The following is a 21,210-nucleotide window of genomic DNA, read 5'->3' on the forward strand; positions in this document are numbered from 1 at the left end:
CTGCACCTGACCACTTTTTCTCTTACTTTCTAAAGGCTAAAATTTAAAAATGGATGGCACCAAATGTGTAATGACTATGTAGATCAAATGGAGCAATCATATACTGCTAGCAGATGCGTAAAGTGGTACAGTCCCTTTGGAAAATCTTAGAGTTGTCTAATTGAGGTAAACTTACACCTGAGCCAGCAATTGTGTTCACAGTTATACAGCGGAAATGGAAGTTTCTGTTTCTAAAAAGACTTGTAACAAAATGCTCATAGCAGCTTTATTCAGAGTAGCCAAAAACTAGAAACCAAACCAAATGCCCATCAATAGAAGAATGCATAAACAAATTGTGATATAGTCTCAATGGAACATTGAAACAATAAAAAAGAATGAGTTATTGATTCATCAACAGCATGGATGAAAAATGAATCAAAACAATCAAAAACATTATGCCGAGCAAAAAAAAAAAAAAGCCAGACACAAAGGAGTGCATCCTTTTTAATTTCATTTTTATGCAGCTCAAGATGCAGGAAAAAGTGATTTATGGTGATAGAATGCAGAACAGTGGTTGCCTCAGGGCAGGGAGGAGATTGATTGAAAAAGGGCACAATGGAATTTATAGGGTGGTGGGAATGTTTTGTATCTTGATTGGGATGCTAATTACCAAACTATACAATTTTCCTTTGACTCTATCTTAAAGGTCTATGCATTTTATTATATATAAATTATGTCTCATTTAAAAATTATTTACTTTCTGTGTAGTATTGCCTTCTCTTTTACCTGTACAATATTCATAGCTGAACATTGTTGTATTTGATAATTTTTTTTTTTTTAATTTTGTGTTTTCCAACACCAATTTTTTTTTTTAGAGATGGCATCTTGCTCTGTCACCCAGGCTGGAGTACAGTGGTATAATCATAACTAACCGTAGCCTTGAACCCCTGGACTCAAGTGACCCTCCTGCCTCAGCCTCTAAAATAGCTGGGATTATAGTAGGCATGCGCCACCACACCTGATTTAAAAAAAAACTTATTTTTTAATAGAGATGGGGTCTTGCTGAATTGCCACAGCTGGTCTTAACTCCTGAGCTCAGTTAATTCTCCCACCTCAGCCTCCCAAAGCACTGGAATTACAGGCACGGCCACTGGACCTGGGCACTTTTTCCATCATTTTCTAAAGATAAATCTCTTACCTGTTTGTTCCATTGCTTCCCTGTTTTTTTCTTATTATCTATATTAATTGTTCCCATACTTTCTAGTATACTTTTCTCAATACAATCACACCATATAATCTGTTCATTGGCAGTTCTTTCCTTTCCACAGCCCTTTTGAAGCCCTCCATTCTCTTGTCTGGGCAGGTTATATTCTAAGAACTCTTCAGTGACACTTTGAATTCCTTTTGGTTTTCTCCTGTTTTGGATTTTCTGTTTCCTGTAACTCAGTTAACGTAAAAGTTAGTAAGCTCCCTTCCATATTTCAGTAGGGAAAATTTGTTCATGTTGACATTTTTTGCAGTAAAACTTTATGACTAGGATTTATTTCCAAGAAGCTTAAGACATTTCCAACTGTATTTAATTATATATTCCTTTTCTTCTTAGCTGGGGCAGGAAGAAAGATATGAATTGCTCAATGTCTTGGAGTTTACCAGGTAAAACATCTGCTCAGTTATTTGTATGGATAAGATAACTTTATATCCATTTTTATTTTTCCCTTTCGAATAACTAGAAGGTATGCTTTGTTTTTATTTGACTAAATTTGTTTAGACAAAATATTAAATCAAAATCTTTAGTACATTTTTGATTCTCATTATCTGTAGATAAATCACAAACCACTTTCTTCAGAGTATTACAATGTGTGACCACTGGTAGCAGTTTTAAAGTGTTTTTGAAAGTTGATCTCATGGAGGTAGAGAGTAGAATGATAGATACCAGGTGATGGGAAGGATGTGTGGGTGGGAGGGGAAGGGATAAAGAGAGGTTGGTTAATGGGTATGAACATACAGTTATGTTGAAGAATTAAATTCTGATGTTCGATAATAAAATAGGGTAACTATAGTTAACAACAATGTGTTGCGTATTTCAAAATAGCTAGAAGAGAGGACTTAAAATGTTCCCAGATGTACAAGTAATAAATACTCAAGATCATGCATATTCCAAACACCCTGATGTGATCATTATAAATTCTATGCATCTAACAGAATATCACATATACCCCATAAATATGTACAAATACTATGTATCAATTTTCAAATTTAGAAAAAGAAATCTTTTTGAAGTATAACTGCCTGATTCACAAGCCCAGGGTATATGGCCAGGCGTCTTGTGGCTGCTGATCTGGAAACACAGTTATGTTTAGAGGCATCAGATTTATGTGGGGTAGAGATGAGTCAGGGTCAGGAAGCCAGCCTTCTAATTATATGCTCATTATATCTAATTGTCTTCAGGATTTGGGAAACCATATTCGTGTCTCTGTTAAGTATAAGACCAGTTACCATATATTAGGAAAGAATAGAAAGCAAAGTGATTGTCCTACTTATTTTATTTCTTAAGGTCGAATAATAGATCCCTTCAGTTATAATCAGTGATAAATCTATGAGTGTTCAGCCTTTTACTCCCACATGACGATGTAACCTGCTTACCTGCATTCTTGAGGCAGAGAGGCCCTTGCTGCAGGGTCTTTAAAGACTACATCACCATTCACAGGACACTTCACAGAATTAAGGCCATGAGGAAACAATGCTGTTGTTCAAGGAAATAAGTGTCCATCATTTTTCTTGAACTTTCTTCTGCATAAGGCAAACTCGTACATTGCTTAGGAAAGGCATTTCTCTTTCTATGCAAACTTTGGTTGCTTCTTGATTGGGAGTGACCACATGCCAGTGGTTAATAACAAAAATAATGGGGTCTGTCTGACTTATTATTTAAAGTTTTTGTTTAACTTATATGCTCTGAAAAGTCCAAAGAAGACGAATACATTGAATAAACCGAATGGAGTATTTTCAAAGTGCACCCCTCATCTCTTTCTTTTCATGTCAAAGTGATTGTTTTTCCCAAGCTTATTTGTGTTATATCTGTAGACTGTCATTAAGTAGTCTATTAATTGCCATTAAGATACGTTTTTTAAACCACACTTAGCACTATGCTAGGTGATGAGTGCCATGAAGAAAAAAATAAAGCAGGGTTGGGAGTTTCCATTCTTTCAGGATTCACTGATGAAGATGGGTTTAAGAATTAACATGAGAAAAGTGAATATGATGCTGTTAAAATAGTCCCTATGAAAGACATTTGTGGTTTAGACTAGGATGATGGTAGTGAAAATAAAAGGAAGTTAATAGAATTCATGTACCTTGTAGAGGAATATCTGAGGGACTTTGTGAGGGATTGGCGGTGGAAGGCGAAAAGAGGAAGGCGTTAGGTTCTCTGGCATGAACAACTGGGTAGATAGAGGTACCATTTACACAGATGGCAGAAGTGGGAATAGCAATAGATGTGGAGGTTGAAATGTTTACAGTTTTAGGTTTTAGATGCCTGTGAGACGTACAAACGGAGGTGTCAGGTAAGCAGTTGAATATAAGGGCCTGAAACAAGTCTATAGCTGAAAGAGCAATTTGGCAGTCAGTGGTTGGTAAGTGGTATTTGAAGTCATAAAACTGAATGGGATCTCCTGAAGAGAAGATATAAAATGAGGGGAAAATGGAAGGCTGATGATTAAGCCATGAGGGTAAGGGTTGATTAGTAAAAGAGGAATCAGCAAAAGAGACAACCTTGTTAAAGATGTAGAGGACAGCGAGAGGGTCATAGCACAGAGCCAGGAGAACAGAGTTCAAGGAGAGAGTGGTCATCTGTGTCAGAGACTGCTGCAAGATTAGGTAAGAAGTTTGAGAAGTATTTGTTGAATGTAGCTATTCATTGGAATGGTAAGGAGAGAAGAACAAGGAGAAGACTGGGAATGAAGTGGGTAGATGAGTGAAGACACTGTATGTAGTGATCGTTTAGAGAAGGTGAAATGTGAAAGAGTTGAAAAGGGATGTGGCTTAATGGAGGGGTGGTTGCATTGGGTGAGTTTTGTAGGCGAGAGAATGGAGTATGCTTAAATGCTTATGAACAGGATCCTTACAAAAGGAGAAGAGGCAGATTCAGGGGACAACAGCATAACCTTTGGACCGAGGTTACCGAGAAAGTGAGAGGAGGTTCACAGACATGTGGAAGGAAGGCCTCTGATAGGAGGAAAATGTTTCTTCCATCATTTCAGGAAAAAAGATGGAGGGGATGGTGCACACATAGATATGCACATTTTAATGGCAGAAAGAAAAGGGATTTATTTCCACCCCCAAAACAGAGACAGAGTGTCACTCTGTTGCCCAGGCTATAGTGCAGTGGCGTAATCTCAACTCACTGCAACCTCCGCCTCCCAGGTTCAAGCTATTCTCGTGCCTCAGCCTCTTAGCTGGGATCACAGGTGCACATCACCACGCCTGGCTAATTTTTGTATTTCTAGTAGAGATAGGGTTTCACCATGTTGGCCAGGCTGGTCTCGAACTCCTGACCTCAAATGATCCCCCTGCGTCAGCCTCCCAAAGAGCTGGGATTATAGGCGTGAACCACCATACCCAGCCAAAAAGAGATTTCTTTTTTTTTTTTTTTTTTTTTGAGACGGAGTCTCTCTCTGTCGCCCAGACTGGAGTGCAGTGGCCGGATCTCAGCTCACTGCAAGCTCCGCCTCCCAGGTTTACGCCATTCTCCTGCCTCAGCCTCCCAAGTAGCTGGGACTACCAAAAAGGGATTTCTTATCTGAGGTTTTCATCAAGGTGAATTTTTTCAAGGTTTTGGAGTGAGGAGGGAGCATGAGAGACTTGGAGAATGGAGAAGGCGTGCTGTAGCCCTGCACAGGGCGAGAGAGGAAGCTTGTTGGAATGTGATGGGTTACTGGGCAGTAAGGAGCACCCAGTTGGTGTTGTATATCATGTATTTGCTAATCCGTATGGCCGGATAACTTTCCTTCAGCAACATCTACTTACTTTGATGTACCACAAAAGAGAGTTCTCATTCACCCAGTATTTGGAGGTTTCACCAGGAAAAGAGAAGAGCAAGAAGTTGATAAGTTTGGGACCACATTACCAAAGCTGGAGTAAAAGAGGCATGAATCAGGAAGGGCTAATGTAGAATGTGTAGGTGTCATTACAAAGGAGGCCCAATTAAATGTATTCCTGATGTACAGGGATAGAGATTGGGGTAGTAATACGAGGAGCATTATGGATGAAGAAAGAGGAAACTTAAATATTTCTTTTTTCTTTTTTTTTTTTTTTTTTTTTTTGAGACAGAGTCTCACTGTGTCACCCAGGCTGGAGTGCAGTGGCACTATCTTGGCTCACTGCAGCCTCCACCTCCCAGGTTCAAGCGATTCTCCTGCCTCAGCCTCCTGAGTAGCTGGGATTACAGGCACGCGACACCAGGCCTGGCTAATTTTTGTATTTTTCATAGAGACAGGGTGTCACCATGTTGGTCAGGCTGAGCTTTAACTCCTGACCTCGTGATCCGCCTGCCTCAGCCTCCCAAAGTGCTGGAATTACAGGCGTGAGCCACCGTGCCCAGCTGGGAACTTAAATATTTCTAAATACCTCTGAAAGAAACTCCTGACTGTACACTATGATACCATAACTGACTGCGGCTGTATATTGAACTCATCTCAGTTTTTTAGCAGGTAAAACAAATAGATACATTTGAGTAGTCCTTTTCTGCCCTCCGTTCTGAGGAGGATGCTTATACGTTCATGGTCCAAATGAGTCCTATCCTTTGTAATGCTGTCCCAGTTTCTTCCATTCACTGTTATTCGCTCTCTTTTTACTAATGCGTTGAAAGACGTACATTTGACAGACAGTTCTTTTTAAACGATGTCACCAACACAGTATTAAAATGTTTGTGCTCATTAGCTTAATTTTGCTGCATAAATCAGGTTTTTAGCATGACGCCAGTGGTTTGCTAGTCATCATTGAAGAACAATAGTTGTGAATGCTTAAGTTGTTTTTTAAAGTACTAGTATTTGCCCTCATGTGTGATGGGGTGTCACTGATTATCATTTCTATTTTTAATAAAAATTGATTTGTATTGATATTTCTATTTTTAATAAAAACTGTAACATAATTTATCCTTTAAGAAACTAACTTAAATATTTTTCACATCTGAAAACCTTGAACGAGGACTTTACTCTGGTGGGTGTGAGCTCTTGCAGGTTTCTTAGGAACTGTTTTGTCAACTATTCCACTAGAACAGTAGATGGTACCCTGGTGCCTTAAAAAGCATAATGTCTTAAAAAGCATAAAAAATGCCTTAAAAAGCGTAAAGCACCTTTTACAGGTGCCCAACTGTTCACCCAGGGGATAGTTTGTGTATGTGGAAGGTTAGGCCTCATGATTTTGTCAGATTTATTTTTTTACTGTGAATATTAAATATGTGAGGCATGACGAACATATAGATGCATATCCTTGGTACAATGACACATTATGCAAAACCTCTTTGTTTCAGTGCTAGAAAAAGAATGTCAGTGATTGTTCGCACTCCATCTGGGAAGTTACGACTCTACTGCAAAGGAGCTGTAAGTTTTTATTTTTATTTTTTACAGTTTTGATTTATGATGGTTTATAATGTACATGTTAGGCATTCTATGGAAATGTAACACAGATGTTTAACATAAAGTTGCTGACATACACTTTTGTTGGTGTTTTATAGTAATAGTGTTCAGCCTCTTCTGGTGAAATGTGGAATTCCTTCTGGGTAAATTTGGTGCTTTGAAAAAATTTGGCCTAGGTTATTTTTATAATTCAATTTTTGATACATAATATTTGAGGTTTATACTATATAAACTGTTAGAAGACAGTTAAATACAGAAAATATTTAAAAATTGTATTAGAATGTGATTCTAGTTTGAATCTAATTTTTTAAAGAACATAGAAATGGGAGAAAATTAGATCACAGTTACTACGATAATTATGTGATTAGTTTGTCTTGCATTGTTTTAATTATAACAATTTCTGACTTGACTTTGGTATACTGGCAGCTTATGTTGACAGAAATAGTAATATGTTATTCTAACTGAATTTTTCAAGTTAAATATATTTATACTCATGGGAAAATGAGAAATCTGACCAGGGCCCTTTTTTTTATTGAGATGAGTCAGTGTTTTCCTTCTGAACTGTTCTTTCCAGTTACCTAGTTTATAAACTTCCCAACTTGAAACATTCCTATTTTAAATACTTTATCGCATAGAAACTTGGAAACTGAAATTAAGCTCAAGCCTATTATTTAAATTCATTTTGAGAATGTTAAATGCCTTGATTTAAAGACAATGAAATGCAGTTTTTGAATGCCTTGATTTTAAAACATTTTGGTAGAATTATTTCATGATGTCCCATGAATTTAGTTTTAGAATTCCTTTGATTTTGTGTTCTCATCGATTAAAACACCTAACATTTATTCATTGTATGCATTCTACCATCACAGTTTGAATTGGATTTTGGAGATAGGAAGATAAGACCTAACATTTGTCAGGAGCTTAGACTAGTCAGAGAAATATTAAATAAAAAGATTAGGATATAATTTTAAAGTGTACTATAAAGGTCTTCCACATTCCAAGAGTAATATTCGTGATAAGGGAATAAAGAGAGCCTTTAACACATATACACCATGGAATACGATGCAGCCATAAAAAAGGATGAGTTCGTGTCCTTTGCGGGGACATGGATGAAGCTAGAAACCATCATTCTCAGCAAAATATCACAAGGACAGAAAATCAAACACCACATGTTCTCACTCATAAGTGGGAGTTGAACAATGAGGACACATGGATGCAGGAAGAGGAACATCACACACTGGGACCTGTTGTGGGGTAGGAGGCTGGGGGAGGGATAGCATTAGGAGAAATATCTAATGTAAATGATAAGTTGATGGGAGCAGCAAACCAAAATGGCACATGTATACCTATGTAACAGACCTGTATGTTGTGCACATGTACCCTAGAACTTAAAGTATAATAATAAAATAAATATTTTTTTAAAAAAGGAGACCTTTAAGACCTTCCACTTTAAATGGTTGATAAATGTCCAGTTTACAAAACCCAAATCACATCCTTTCTTGTATAGTTCAGAATCATCTTCTACCTAGAAACTTGTTTGAGGAGTTAAAGCTTTGAATAAAAAATAAAAATATTGGACTTCCATTTTTAATAATCATAGAATTAGCTTGCATATATTTTTGCTGTTCTGAAAAAAGTTTTAATGTATTTTATATAGACTTTATTTTTATAGCAGTTTTAAGTTCCCAGCAAAATTCAGCAGAAGATAGAGTTCACGTATGTGCCCTGCCATCACACACATACCTGGCCTCCCCATTATCAACATCCCCTACCAGAGTAGTACATTTGTAACAATCCATGATCTACATTGACATATCATTATCACCTAAACCCTAGACTGTACATGAGGGTTCACTCTTGGTATTGTAAATTCTATAGGTTTGGATAAATGTGTAGTGACATGTATCCACCATTATGGTATCATATACAGTATTTTCATTGCCCTACAAATCCCCTGTGCCCCACCTAGACATTTATCTCTTCCTTCAAGGCCCTGGCAACCACTGTTGCTGTTACTGTCCCCACTGTTCCTTTTACTGCCTTTTCCAGAATGTCATATAGTTAGAATGATATGGTATATAGCCTTTCTGGAATGGCCTCTTTCACTTAGTAATATTCATTTAAGGTTCCTCCGTGTCTTTTCACAGCTTGAGAGCTCCTTTCTTTTCAGCAGTGAAGAATCCATTGTCTGGATGTGCCACAGTTCATCCATTCACCTACTGAAGGACATCTTGGTCTCTTTCCAATTTTGGCAATTATATGAATAAAGCTACTACTGTAAACATGCATGTGCATGTTTTTGTGTAAACATGGGTTTTCATCTCATTTGGGTAAATACCAAGGAGAATAATTGCAAGATCTTACAGTAAGAGTATGTTTCATTTTGTAAGAAACGGACAAACTGTCTTCCAAGTGGCTATACCATTTTGCATTCCCATTAGCAGTTAATGAGCGCTTTTGTTGCTCCACATCTTCACCCAGATTTGATGTTGTCAGTGTTCTGGATTTGGGCTATTCTAATAGATGTGTATTTGATTGTTGGCTTAATTTCCAATTCCCTGATACATGATGTTGAACATTTTTTCATACGCTTATTTAACATCTGTATGTCTGCTGTGATGAGGTGTCTTCAGATCTTTTGCCCATTGTTAAATTGGTTCTTCATTTTCTTGTAGTTACTTTTTTATTTCTTAATTTTCTTTATTCATTTATTTATTAATTTTTAGAGACAGGGTCTCACTCTGTCTACCCAGGCTGGAGGGCAGTGATGTGATCATAGCGCATTATAACCTATAACCTCAGATCCCTGGGCTCAAGTGATCCTTGTGTCTCAGTCTTGTTTTTATTACTTGTACAAATTTATGGGGTACATGAGAAATTGTTACATGTATATAATGCAGAGTGATCAAGCCAGGATACTTAAGAGTGTCCGTCAGCTTAGTACAATACATTTTTTGTGGAGTATAGTCACCCTACTCTGCTATCAAACATTGAATTGATTCCTTCTATCACACGGTATGTTTGTACTCTATAACCCAGTCCTCTTTATCCTCCCTCCTTCCTTCCTCCTCCCTCTGTCTCACCCTTCCCTCTTGGTGTTTGTACTCTCTACCTCTATGTGATCGTATTTTTTTAGCTCTCACATGTAAGTGAGAATGTGCAATGTTTGTCATTTTGTGCCTGGCATATTTCACTTGATAATGACCTCCAGTTTCATCTGTGATGCTGCAAATGACATGATGTCATTATTCTTCATGGCTGAATAGTATACTGTTGTGTGTATGTACACTTTTTTTTAAATCTATTGGTCTGTTGATGGACACAAGTTAATTCCATATCTTTGCTATCGTGAATAGTGCTGCAATAAACATGTGAGTGCAGATATCCCTTTGATCATTGATTTTTTTTTCCTTTGGGTGCATACCCAATAGTGGGATTGCTGGATTGAATGGTAATTCTAGTTTTTTTTGAGAACTCCCTATGCTGTTTTCCATAGTGGCTGTACTAGTTTACATTCCCACCAACAGTATGTATAGAGGTCCCTTCTCTCCACATCCTCGCCTACATCAGTTATTTGTTGTCTTTTTGACAATAGCCATTCTGACTGGGGTAAGATACATCTCATTCTGGTTTTGATTTGCCTCTGATTACTACCGATGTTGAGCATTTTTTCATATACTTGTTGACTATTTGTATGTCTTCTTTTGAGAACTGCTTACTCATGTCCTTTGCCCACTTTTTAAGGGAATTATTTGTTTCTTGTTGTTTCAGTTTCTTGTATATTCTGGCTATTAGTCCTTTTTAGGGTGAATAGTTTGCAGATATACTTTCTTCTGTTCAACAAATTCTCTTCACTCTGTTGTTTCTTTTGCTGTGCTTTTTAGGTTAATATAGTCCCATTTGTGAATTTTTGTTTTTGTTGCCTGTGTTTTCAAGATCTTGGTCATACATTTTTTGCCTAAACCAATGCCCAGGATAGTTTTCCCTAGGTTTTCTTCTAGTATTTTTATAAGTTTGAGTCTTATGTTGGCCATAAGTATTTGACTTTATTACTGGGCTCTTCATTCTCTTCCATTGGTCTATATGCCTATTTTTATACCACTACCATGCCATTTTGGTGACTATGGCCTTATATAATATTATAGTTTGAGGTCAGGTTATGTGATGCTTCCAGATTTGTTGTTTTTGCTTAGTCTTGCTTTGGCTTTGCAGGCGTTTTTGGGTTCCATACAAAATTTAGGATTATTTTTTCTAATTGTGAAGAATGATGGTGATATTTTTATGGGAATTGCATTGAATTAGTAGATTGCTTTTAGCAGTAGGTCCTTTTTACAACATTGATTGTACCCATCCATGAGCATGGGATGTGTTTCCATCTGTTTGTGTCGTCTATGATTTCTTTCAGCAGTGTTTTGTAGTTTTCCTTGTAGAGGTCTTTCACCTCCTTGGTCAGGTATATTCCTAAGTTTTAATTTTTTTGCAGCTCTTGTAAAAGGTGTTGGGTTCTTGATTGATTCTCAGCTTGGTCACTGTTGGTGTATAGCAGAGCTACTGATTTGTGTGCATTAATTTTGTATCCTGAAACTTTGCTGGATTCATTTACCAGTTCTAGGAGCTTTTTGGAGGAGTTTTTAGGGTTTTTAGGTATATGATCATGTCATCCGCAAACGACGACAGTTTGACTTCCTCTTTACCAATTTGGATTCCCTTTATTTCTTTCTCTTATCTGATTGCTCTGGCTAGAACTTCCGTATTATGTTGAATAAAAGTGGTGAAAGTGAGCATCTTTGTCTTCTTCCAGTTCTCGGGGGAATGCTTTCAACTTTTTGCCGTTCAGCATAATGTTGAGTGTGGGTTTGTCATAGATGGCTTTTATTACCTTAAGGTATGTCTCTTCTATGTCGATATTGTTGAGGGTTTTAATCATAAAGGATGCTGGGTTTTGTCAAATGCCTTTTCTGCATCTATTGAGATGATCATGTGGTTGTTTTTTTTTTTTTTATTCTGTTTATGTGGTGTATCACATTTATTGACTTGCAGATGTTAAACCATCTCTGCATCCCTAGTATGAAACCCACTTGATCCTGGTGGATTATCTTTTTGATATGCTGTTGGATTCAGTTAGCAAGTTTTGTTGAGGATTTTTGTATGTATGTTCATCAGGGATATTGGTCTGTAGTTTCTTTTTGTTATATCCTTTCCTGGTTTTGGTATTAGGGTGATACTGGCTTCATAGAATGACTTTGAAAGTATTCCCTCTTTCTCTATCTTTGGAATAGTGTCAGTAGAATTGGTACCAATTCTTCTTTGAATGTCTGATAGAATTCAGCTGGGAATTCGTCTGGTCCTGGATCTTTTTTGTTGGTAACTTCTTAATTACCATTTCAATCTTGCTGCTGATCTGTTCAGAGATTCTATATCTTCCTGGTTGTTGTATATTTCCAGGAATTTACCCATCTCCTCTGGGTTTTTTAGTTTATGCACGTATAAGTGTTCACAGTAGCCTTGAATGATCTTTTGTACTTTGGTCATGTTGGTTATATTATAATATCTCCTGTTTTGTTTCTAATTGAGTTTATTTGGAGCTTCTCTCTTATTTTCTTGGTTAATCTCGCTAATAGTCTATCAATTTTATTTCTTTTCAAAGAACCAACTTTTTGTTTAATTTATACTTTGTATTTTTTTGTTGTTGTTTCTATTTCATTTAGTTCTGCTCTGATCTTGGTAATTTATTCTGCTGGGTTTGGGGTTGGTTTGTTCTTGTTCCCCTGGTTCCTTGACATGTGACCTTAGATTGTCTATTTGTACTCTTTCAGACTTTTTGTTGTAGACATTTAGTACTATGAACCTTCCCCTTAGCACTGCTTGTGCTGTATCCCAGAGGTTTTGATAGTTTGTGTCACTGTTACTCAGTTCAAATAATTTTTTAATTTCCATCTTGGTTTCATTGTTGACCCAATGATCATTCAGGAGCAGGTTATTTAATTCTCATGTATTTGCATGGTTTTGAGGTTTCCTTTTGGAGTTGATTTCCAATTTGATTTCACTGTGGTCTAAGATAGTACTTGCTATAATTTCGAATTTCTTAAATTTGTTGAGACTTGTTTTGCGGCCTATCATATGGTTGTCTTGGAGAATGTTCCATGTGCTGATGAATAGAATGTATATTCAGCATTTGTTGGGTACAATGTTCTGTAAATATCTGTTAAGTCCATTTGTTCTAGGGTATAATTTACATCCTTTGTTTCTTTGTTGACTTTCTGTCTTGACCTGTCTGGTGCTGTCATTGGGGTATTTGAAGTCCCCCACTATTATTGTGCTGCTGTCTATCTCCTTTCATAAGTCTAGTACTAATTGTTTTATAAATGTGGGAGCTCCAGTGTTAAGTACATATATATTTAGGATTGTAGTATTTCCTGTTGAACTAGTCCTTTTATTATATAATGTCCCTCTTTGTCTTTTACTGCTGTTGCTTTATGTTTGTTTTGTCTAGTATAAGAATAGCTACTCCTGCTTGCTTTTGGTGTCCATTTGCATAGAATATCTTTTTCCACCCCTTTACCTTAAGTTTTATGAGCCCTAATATGTCAGTTAAGTCTCTCAAAGACAGCAGATACTTGGTTGGTGAATTCTTATCCATTTTGCCATTCTGTGTCTCTTAAGTGGAGCATTTAGGCCATTTACATTCAATGTTAGTATTGATATGTGAGGTTCTATTCTATTCATCATACTATTTGTTGCCCAAATACTTTTTTTTTCCATCATGTTATTATTTTACAGGTCCTCTGAGATTTATGCTTTAAGGAAGTTCTATTTTGGTGTATTTCAAGGATTTGTTTCAAGATGTAGAGCTGCTTTTAGCAGTTCTTGTAGTGCTGGCTTGGTAGTGGCAAATTATCTGAGCATTTGTTTTCTGGAAAAGACGGTATCTTTCCTTCATTTATGAAGCTTAGTTTCACTGGATACAAAATTCTTGGCTGATAATTGTTTTGTTTGAGGCTAAAGGTAGGACCTCAGTCCCTTCTAACTTGTAGGGTTTCTGCTGAGAAATCTGCTGTTAATCTGATAGGTTTTCATTTATAGGTTACCTGATGTTTTTGCCTCATAGCTCTTAAGACTTTTTTCTTCATCTTGACTTTAGATAGTCTGATGACTGTGTGCTGAGGTGGTGATCTTTTTGTGATGTATTTCTCAGGTGTTTTTTGAGCTTCTTGTATGTGGATGTCTAGATCTCTAGCAAGTCCAGGGAAGTTTTCCTCGATTATTCCTTCAAATATGTTTTCCAAACTTTTAGATTTCTCTTCCTTAGGAACACCAATTATTCTTAGGTTTGGTCGTTTAACACAATCCCAAACTTCTTGGAGGCTTTGTTCATTTTTTTTTTTTATTCTTTTTTCTTTATCTTTGTCAGATTGGGGTAATTTAAAGGCCTTGTCTTTGAGCTCTGAAGTTCTTTCTTCTACTTGTTCAAATCTGTTGTTGAGACTTTCCATTTCTCTAAGTGTGGCCTTCATTTCCAGAAGTTGTTATTGTTTTTTATTTATGCCATCTGTTTCACTGGAGATTTTTCCATTCATATCCTGTATCATTTTTTGGATTTATTTAAGTTAGACTTCACCTTTCTCTGGTGCCTCATTGATTAGCTTAATAATTGACCTTCTGAATTCTGTTTTGGCAATTCAGGGATTTCTTCTTGAATTGGATCCATTGTGGTGACTTAGCATAATCTTTTGGGGTATTAAAAAACCTTGTTTTGTCATGTTACCAGAAATGTTTTTCTGTTTCCTTCTCATTTGGGTAGACTATGGCAGAGGGAAGAGCTGGGGCTCAAGGGCAAATGTTTAGATTCTTTCAGCCCATGGAATACTCCCTTGGCTTGGTGTTCTTCCCCTTCCTCTAGGGATGGGGCTTACTGAGAGCCAAACTGCAGTGATTGTTATTTCTCTTCTTGATCTAGCCACCCAGCAGAGATATCAGGCTCTGGGCTGGTCCTGGGAAGTGTCTGCACAGAGTCCTGTGATATGATCCATCTTCAGGTCTCTCAGCTGTTTTGGTGGAGGTAGCAGGGGAGTGAAGTGGACTCGGAGAGGGTCCTAGGTTGTATTTTTGTTAAGTGAGCTGGTTTTGTTTTGTCTGGCCTCTAGCCAGGAGGTGGCACTTTCAAGAGCTCATCAGCTGCGGTAGTATAGGGAGGATGCAAGCTTGCCCTAGGGTCAGGCAGTAGGTGAAGCCATAGAGCTCCCAAGAGATGTCCTTTGTCTTCAGCTACTAGGGTGGGTAGACAAAAACTAACAGGTAGGGGCAGAGTCAGGCATATCTGAGCTGAGACTCTCCTTGGGTGGGACTTGCTGAGGCTGCTGTGGGGGATGGGGGTGCGGTTCCTAGGCCAATGGAGTAATGTTCCCAGGGGGATTATGGCTGCCTCTGCTGCATCACACACATCACCAGGGAAGTGGGGGAAAGCTGGCAGCCATAGGCTTTGACCCAGCACCCATGCAGCCTGCAGCCCAAAAGGCTGGTCTCACTCCCACCATGCACCCCCAACAGCACCAAGTTTATTTCTGAGCAGCCAGTGAGCAAGGCTGAGAACTTGCCCCCAGCTACAAGCTTCCTAGCTGAGAAAGCAAGCTGTGACTCACAGTTCCTCAGCTGTCCCATGAAACCCGCAGTGGCAGTCTACCTCCTTCAAAAAGTGTGGTTTCTCTCGGCTTTCCTGGTATGTTCATGTGGTAGTTCTTGGAGCAAAAGTTCATGTCACGCACGTCCGTGTGAAGAGAGTCCACCAAACAGGCTTTGTATGAGCAACAGACTGTTTATTTCACCTGGGTGCAGGCAGGCTGAGTCCAAAAAAGGAGTCAGCAAGGGTGGTGGGATTATCATTAGTTGTTATAGGTTTGGGATAGGCATACAAAGTACATTCTTAAGGGTGGGGGAGAATATTACAAAGTACCTTCTTAAGGGTGGGGGAGAATATATCGTATCAGTTAGGGTGGGGCAGGAACAAATCACAATGGTGGAATGTCATCAGTTAAGGCTATTTTCACTTCTTTTGTGGATCTTCAGTTGCCTTTGGCCATCTGGATGTATACATGCAGGTCACGGGGGTATGATGGCTTAGCTTGGGCTGAGAGGCCTGACATTCCTGTCTTCTTATATTAATAAGAAAAACAAAACAAAATAGTGGTGAAGTGTTGGGGCGGCGAAAATTTTTAGGGGTGGTATGGAGAGATAATGGGTGATGTTTCTCAGGGCTGCTTCGAGTGGGATTAGGAGCAGCATGGGAACCTACAATGGGAGAGATTAAACTGAAGAAAGATTTTGAGGTAAGGGGTGATATTGTGGGGTTGTTAGAAGGAGCATTTGTCGTTTGGAATTATTGGTGATGACCTGGATGCAGTTTTGTATGAATTGAGAAACTAAACAGAAGACACAAGGTCCAAATAAAAGAAGGAGAAAAATAGGTATTAAAGGAGTACGAATTGGGAGTACCCAGGACATCCAATTAGTGTCCAAGGGGGTTCAACGTAATTATTTGCTTGGTTGACGAGTTTTTGGGCTCTATCTTTGAGTTTTTTATGTTGTCATATACCAGGCCAGATTGATTTAGGTAAAAACAACACTCTTCATTTAAAAATATACAGATTCCTCCTTTTCAGCAGTGAGTAAATTGAGGTCTCAGCGATTTTGGAGGAAAGAGAAATGCAAAGCCAGCAATTGTTTGTTAAAGAAGGATTAGAAATGGCTGGAGAGAGTGAGTGAGATTGATAGTGTGGTGGAGATAGCTGGGGAGAGGTATAGGGAGGCTTAAGAACAGGAACGAAAATAAGAGTGAATATAAAAGTAAAGAATAGGACTTCATCAGGGTGAAAGTATTAGAGTGTACCCTAGCAAAGATCATCTGTCCACTCCAAGAGGGAGTCAAGAGTGGCAGACTGGGGATAGAGTTTCACAATGGAAAGGAAATGAGAGGTTTTAAGAGGCGGGCTAACAGCTTGTAACCTACATGGAAGAGGTTATGAAATGATGACAGAATAGAATGGGCCTGTGAGGCTGGAAGATTTTTTTTTTTTTTTTTTTTTTTTTTTTTGGTCTAAGAACCATATGCCTTGAGTGGAGAGGGATTGATAGGTGGAAACTTCAGTGGGAGAGTAAATAGGAGTGACCAATGAGAAGGAGAAAAACTGGCCACGAGGGACAGAAGTTGGGACACTAGCTGCTTCTTTAGCTACCTTGTCAGCATAAGCGCCCTCAGCGATGGGATCTGATGCCTTTTGATGGCCCTTGCAGTGAATGACTCCAGCTTCCTTTGGAAGTAAAGCAGCTTCAAGAAGAGTTTTTATTAAAGAGTCATTAATGATGGAGGACCCTTACATAGTGAGGAAATTTCTTTCTGCCCATGTAACAGCATGGTGGTGCAGGATATGGAAGGCATATTTAGACACAGTATAAATATTGATGTGTATTCCCTTTACAAGAGTGAGGGCCAGAGTTAAGGCAATGAGTTTGGCTTGCTGAGAGATAGTAGAGGGGGGCAGACCAGTAGCCTCAGTGATAGATGTGGAAGATACTGTAGCATAGCCTGCCTTTGCTGTTGAGTAGAAATTAGGCCTGGTGGAGCTGCCATCAATAAACCAAGTGTGATCAGGGTGAGGAACATGAAAGAAGGAAATATGGGGAAATGGCATGAATGCCAGGTGGATCAGAGAGATAACAGTCATGGGGGTCAGGCGTGGTATCCGGAATAATGTGGGAGGCCAGATTGAAGTCTGGGCCAGGAACAATGATAACTGTGGGAGACTCAACAAAGAGTGAGTACAACTAAAGGAACAGGGGAGCAGAAGGTATACGTGTCAGGTGTGAGGAAGAAAATAGATTTTGGAAGTTATGAGAACTGTAGAGAGTGAGTTGAGCATAGTTTGTGATTTTGAGGGCCTCTAAAAGTATTAGGGCAGTGGTGGCCGCCGCATGGAGACATGATGGCCAGCCTAAAACAGTAAGGTCAAGTTGTTTGGACAGAAAGGCTACAGAGCACAGTCCTGGTCCTTGTGTAAGAATTCCAGCTGCACAGCCCTGCACTTCAGCTGTGTGTAATGAAAAGTGTTGGGATGAGTCAGGGAGAGCTAGTGCGGGAGCAGTCTCTAAAGCTGTCTTCAAGGAACGGAAAGTGGAGTAGGGAGAGGATTTACGATCTGTGGGGTCCTAGGTTTCCTTTTGTGAGTTTATATAATGCTTTTGTTAGGATGGCAAAACCAGGTATCCAACCATGCCTAGGAAGGAAAGGAATTGTTGTTTTGTAGAAGGGGTTGGAGTTTGAGAGTTCAGTCAGACATGATTGGCAGGGAGAGCACATGTGTTTTTATGAAAAATTATGCTGAAGTAGGTAATGGATGGAGAAGAAATTTGAGCTTTGGAAGGGGATACCCAATATCCCTTGGAAAATAAATGTTGAAGGAGCAGGAGGGTGTCTTGTTGAGAAGATTCAAAGGAGGAGCTACAAAGTAGAAGGTCATCAATATATTGAATACGGTGAGAAGCGGAGGGGAGGAAATAAAGTAAATCTTGAGAAAGACCTTGGCTGAAGTAATGAGGGCTGTCTCTGAAGCCTTGCAGCAGTACAGTTCAGGTAAGCTGCTGGAACTGATGGGTGTCAGGGTCAGTCCCCAGGTAAAAGCAAACAGAGGCTGGGATGAGGGGTGTAGAGGAACAGCGAAAAAAGCATCTTTAAGATCAAGAATGGAATAGTGTGTGGTGGAGGAAGGTATTGAGTACAATAGAGTGTATGGGTTGGACACCACAGGGTGGATAGGCAAAACAATTTGGTTGATAAGGCACAGATCCTGAACTAACCTGTAAGACTTGTCCAATTTTTGAACAGGTAAAATGGGAGAATTGTAAGGAGAGTTTATAGGTTTTAGAAGCCTATGCTGTAGCAGGCAAGTGATAACAGGCTTTAATCCCCTTAAAGCTGTTGTGGAATGGGATACTGGCATTGAGCAGAATAAGGGTGATTAGGTTTTAATGGGATAGTAATGGATGTGTGATCGGTTGCCAGGGAGGAAGTGAAGGTGTCCCATACTTGTGGGTTAAGGTGGGGGGATACGAGAGGAAGACGTGAGGGAGGCTTTGGGTTGCGAAGAAGGGTGGCAATGAGATGTGGCTATAGTCCAGGAATAATCAGGAAAGCAGATAATTTGGTTAAAATGTCTCAGCCTAATAAGGGAACTGGGCAGGTGGGGATAACTAAAAAAAGAGTGTATAAAAGAAAGTTGTCCTAGTTGGCACCAGAGTGGGGGAGTTTTAAGGGGTTTTGAAGCTTGGTTGTCAATACCCACAACAGTTATGGGGGCAAGAGAAACAGGCCCTTGAAGGTAATGTGGAGTGGGTAGCCCCCGTATCAATTAAACAGGGGATGGACTTACCCTCCACTGTAAGAGTTACCCAAAGCTTGGCGTCCATGATGGTCCAGGAGGCTTCCAAAGCGATCAGGCAGCATCAGTCTTCAACTGCTAAGCCAAGGAGATCTGAGAAGGAGTCAGCCAAGGAACGTTGGGTTTGGACTCCAGGGGCTTTAGGAGTGGCGACAATGTGAGTCAGACAGTCCAGCCTCCAGTGGGGGCCCGCACAGACAGGGCACGGCTTAGGAGGAATCCCAGGCTGTGGGCATTCTGAGACCCAGTGGCCAGGCTTTTGGCATTTGCAGCAAGGTGCACGAGGATGTTTTGAAGGAGCCCCAGCTTGGATGTTCTGAAGTTTTTGTATGCTGGAGACATAGTTGTGGGTTGTCTTACAGCAGAGGCAAGTAGCTGTAACTCAGAAGTGTGTTGCTGTCTGGCTACCTCCTCTCTATTGTACACCTTGAAGGCGAGGTTGATTAATTCCTGTTGTGGGGTTTGAGGACTGGATTCCAATTTTTGAAGCTTTTTTCTAATGTCAGGTGCTGACTGTGTGATAAAATGCATATTAAGGTGGCCTTCTGGCCCTCTGGGTCCAGGGCGGTAAAGCATCTAAGGGTTGTTGCCAAATGTGCCATGAACTGGGCTGGGTTTTTATATTTAATTAAAAAGAGCCTAAATGCTAACTGATTTGGGAGAGGTCACATAAAGAAAAAAGGAGCATTAACCTTGACTATGCCTTTAGCTCCTGTCACCTCTTTAAGAGGAAATTGTTGGGCAGGTTGGGGAGGGCTAGTCGCAGAATGAAACTGTAAGCCAGACCGGGTGTGAGGAGGGGAGGTGATAGAAAGATTATAAGGTGGGGGAGCAGAGGCTGAGGAAGAATTGGGACCTGGCTCAGCCTGGCAAGGAGCAGCCTAGGGAGAAAGGGAGAGGTCAGATGAGTCCGTAGAAAAGAAGGATTCAAAGAACTCAGAGCTTGGGGTGGAGACTGAAGGAACAGACAGGAGAGAAAGAAGAAAGATTTGGGGTGAGTCGCATTGGGAGCAGAGACTCGGGAGGGACCAGTGTGTAGCAGAATACCTGGACGTCAGGTACCTCAGACCAGTTGCCCATTTTTTGACAAAAATTATGTAGATCTTGTGGGATAGACAAATCAAAAGTGCCATTCTCTGGCCTCTTGGAACTACTGTCAAGTTTGTATTGGGGCCAAGCAGTATTGCAGAAGAAAATTAGGCAGTTAAGTTTTAGGTCAGGTGTGAATTGATAAGGTTTTAAGTTCTTGAGAACACAGCCTAAGGCACAAGAAGGGGGAATGGAGGGTGGAAGGTTGCCCATAGGGAAGGAGGTAAACTTAAAGAGAAAGGTAGAGACACAGAGAAGGCAGGTGGGGAGCAGCCAAAGCAGACATCCCTGCAATTGACTTGCCACCAAGGGAATGTGGGTGAATGACCAAGGCAGGCAACCCTGCAGTGATCAGACACCAATGTAATGTGGGTGAATAATCAGGCAGGTGTCCCCACAGTGATTAAACACCAAGGGAAGGCTGTCTTCCCGAGTCCGTGACCGGCCCCGGAGTTTTGGATCCACGGATAAAGTGTGTCTCCTTTGTCTCTGCTAGAGAAGAAAAAGAACTGGAATTGGAAGGACAGGGAGATTGAAGGGTAGCGAGAGAGACTGGAGAAGAGTGAAAAGACCATTTACCTGATTTGAAATTGGTGAGATGTTCCTTGGGCTGGTTGGTCTGAGGACCTGAGGTCATAGGAGGATCTCCTCATGGAGTGAGGGCAAGGACAGGGGACCGGTCTCCCAAAGGAGTTCTCCTGCCCCGAGTCTTTGGCACCAAATGTCACACACATCCGTATGAAGAGAGTCCACCAAACAGGCTTAGTGTGAGCAACAAGGCTATTTATTTCACCTGGGTGCAGGCGGGCTGAATCCGAAAAAGGAGTCAGCAGAGGGTGGTGGGATTATCATTAGTTCTTATATTTTTGGGATGGGCATACAAAGTTCATTCTTAAGGGCAGGGGCGAATATTATGAAGTACCTTCTTAAGGGCAGGGCAGAATATATCGTTTCAGTTAGGGTGGGGCAGGAACAAATCACAATGGTAGAATGTCATCATTTAAGGCTATTTTCACTTCTTTTGTGAATCTTCAGTTGCTTCAGGCCATCTGGATATATATGTGCAGGTCACAGGGGATATG

General features: G+C 39.8%; 1 protein-coding gene across 8 annotated transcripts in view; it reads left to right on the plus strand.

Moving 5' to 3' along the window:
• Positions 1 to 21,210, plus strand: part of LOC105487701 (ATPase phospholipid transporting 8A1) — a 266,324-nt gene that overhangs the window by 115,782 nt on the left and 129,332 nt on the right. For all 8 annotated transcript variants that reach the window (XM_011751245.3, XM_011751247.3, XM_011751246.3 and 5 more), the window contains 2 exons: positions 1,583 to 1,632; positions 6,506 to 6,575. In XM_011751245.3, coding sequence (XP_011749547.1) covers positions 1,583 to 1,632; positions 6,506 to 6,575 — 120 coding nt within the window. The remainder of the gene's footprint in view (positions 1 to 1,582; positions 1,633 to 6,505; positions 6,576 to 21,210) is intronic.

This window comes from Macaca nemestrina, chromosome 3 (genome assembly GCF_043159975.1).
Source record: "Macaca nemestrina isolate mMacNem1 chromosome 3, mMacNem.hap1, whole genome shotgun sequence".
Taxonomy (NCBI): Eukaryota; Metazoa; Chordata; class Mammalia; order Primates; family Cercopithecidae; genus Macaca; species Macaca nemestrina.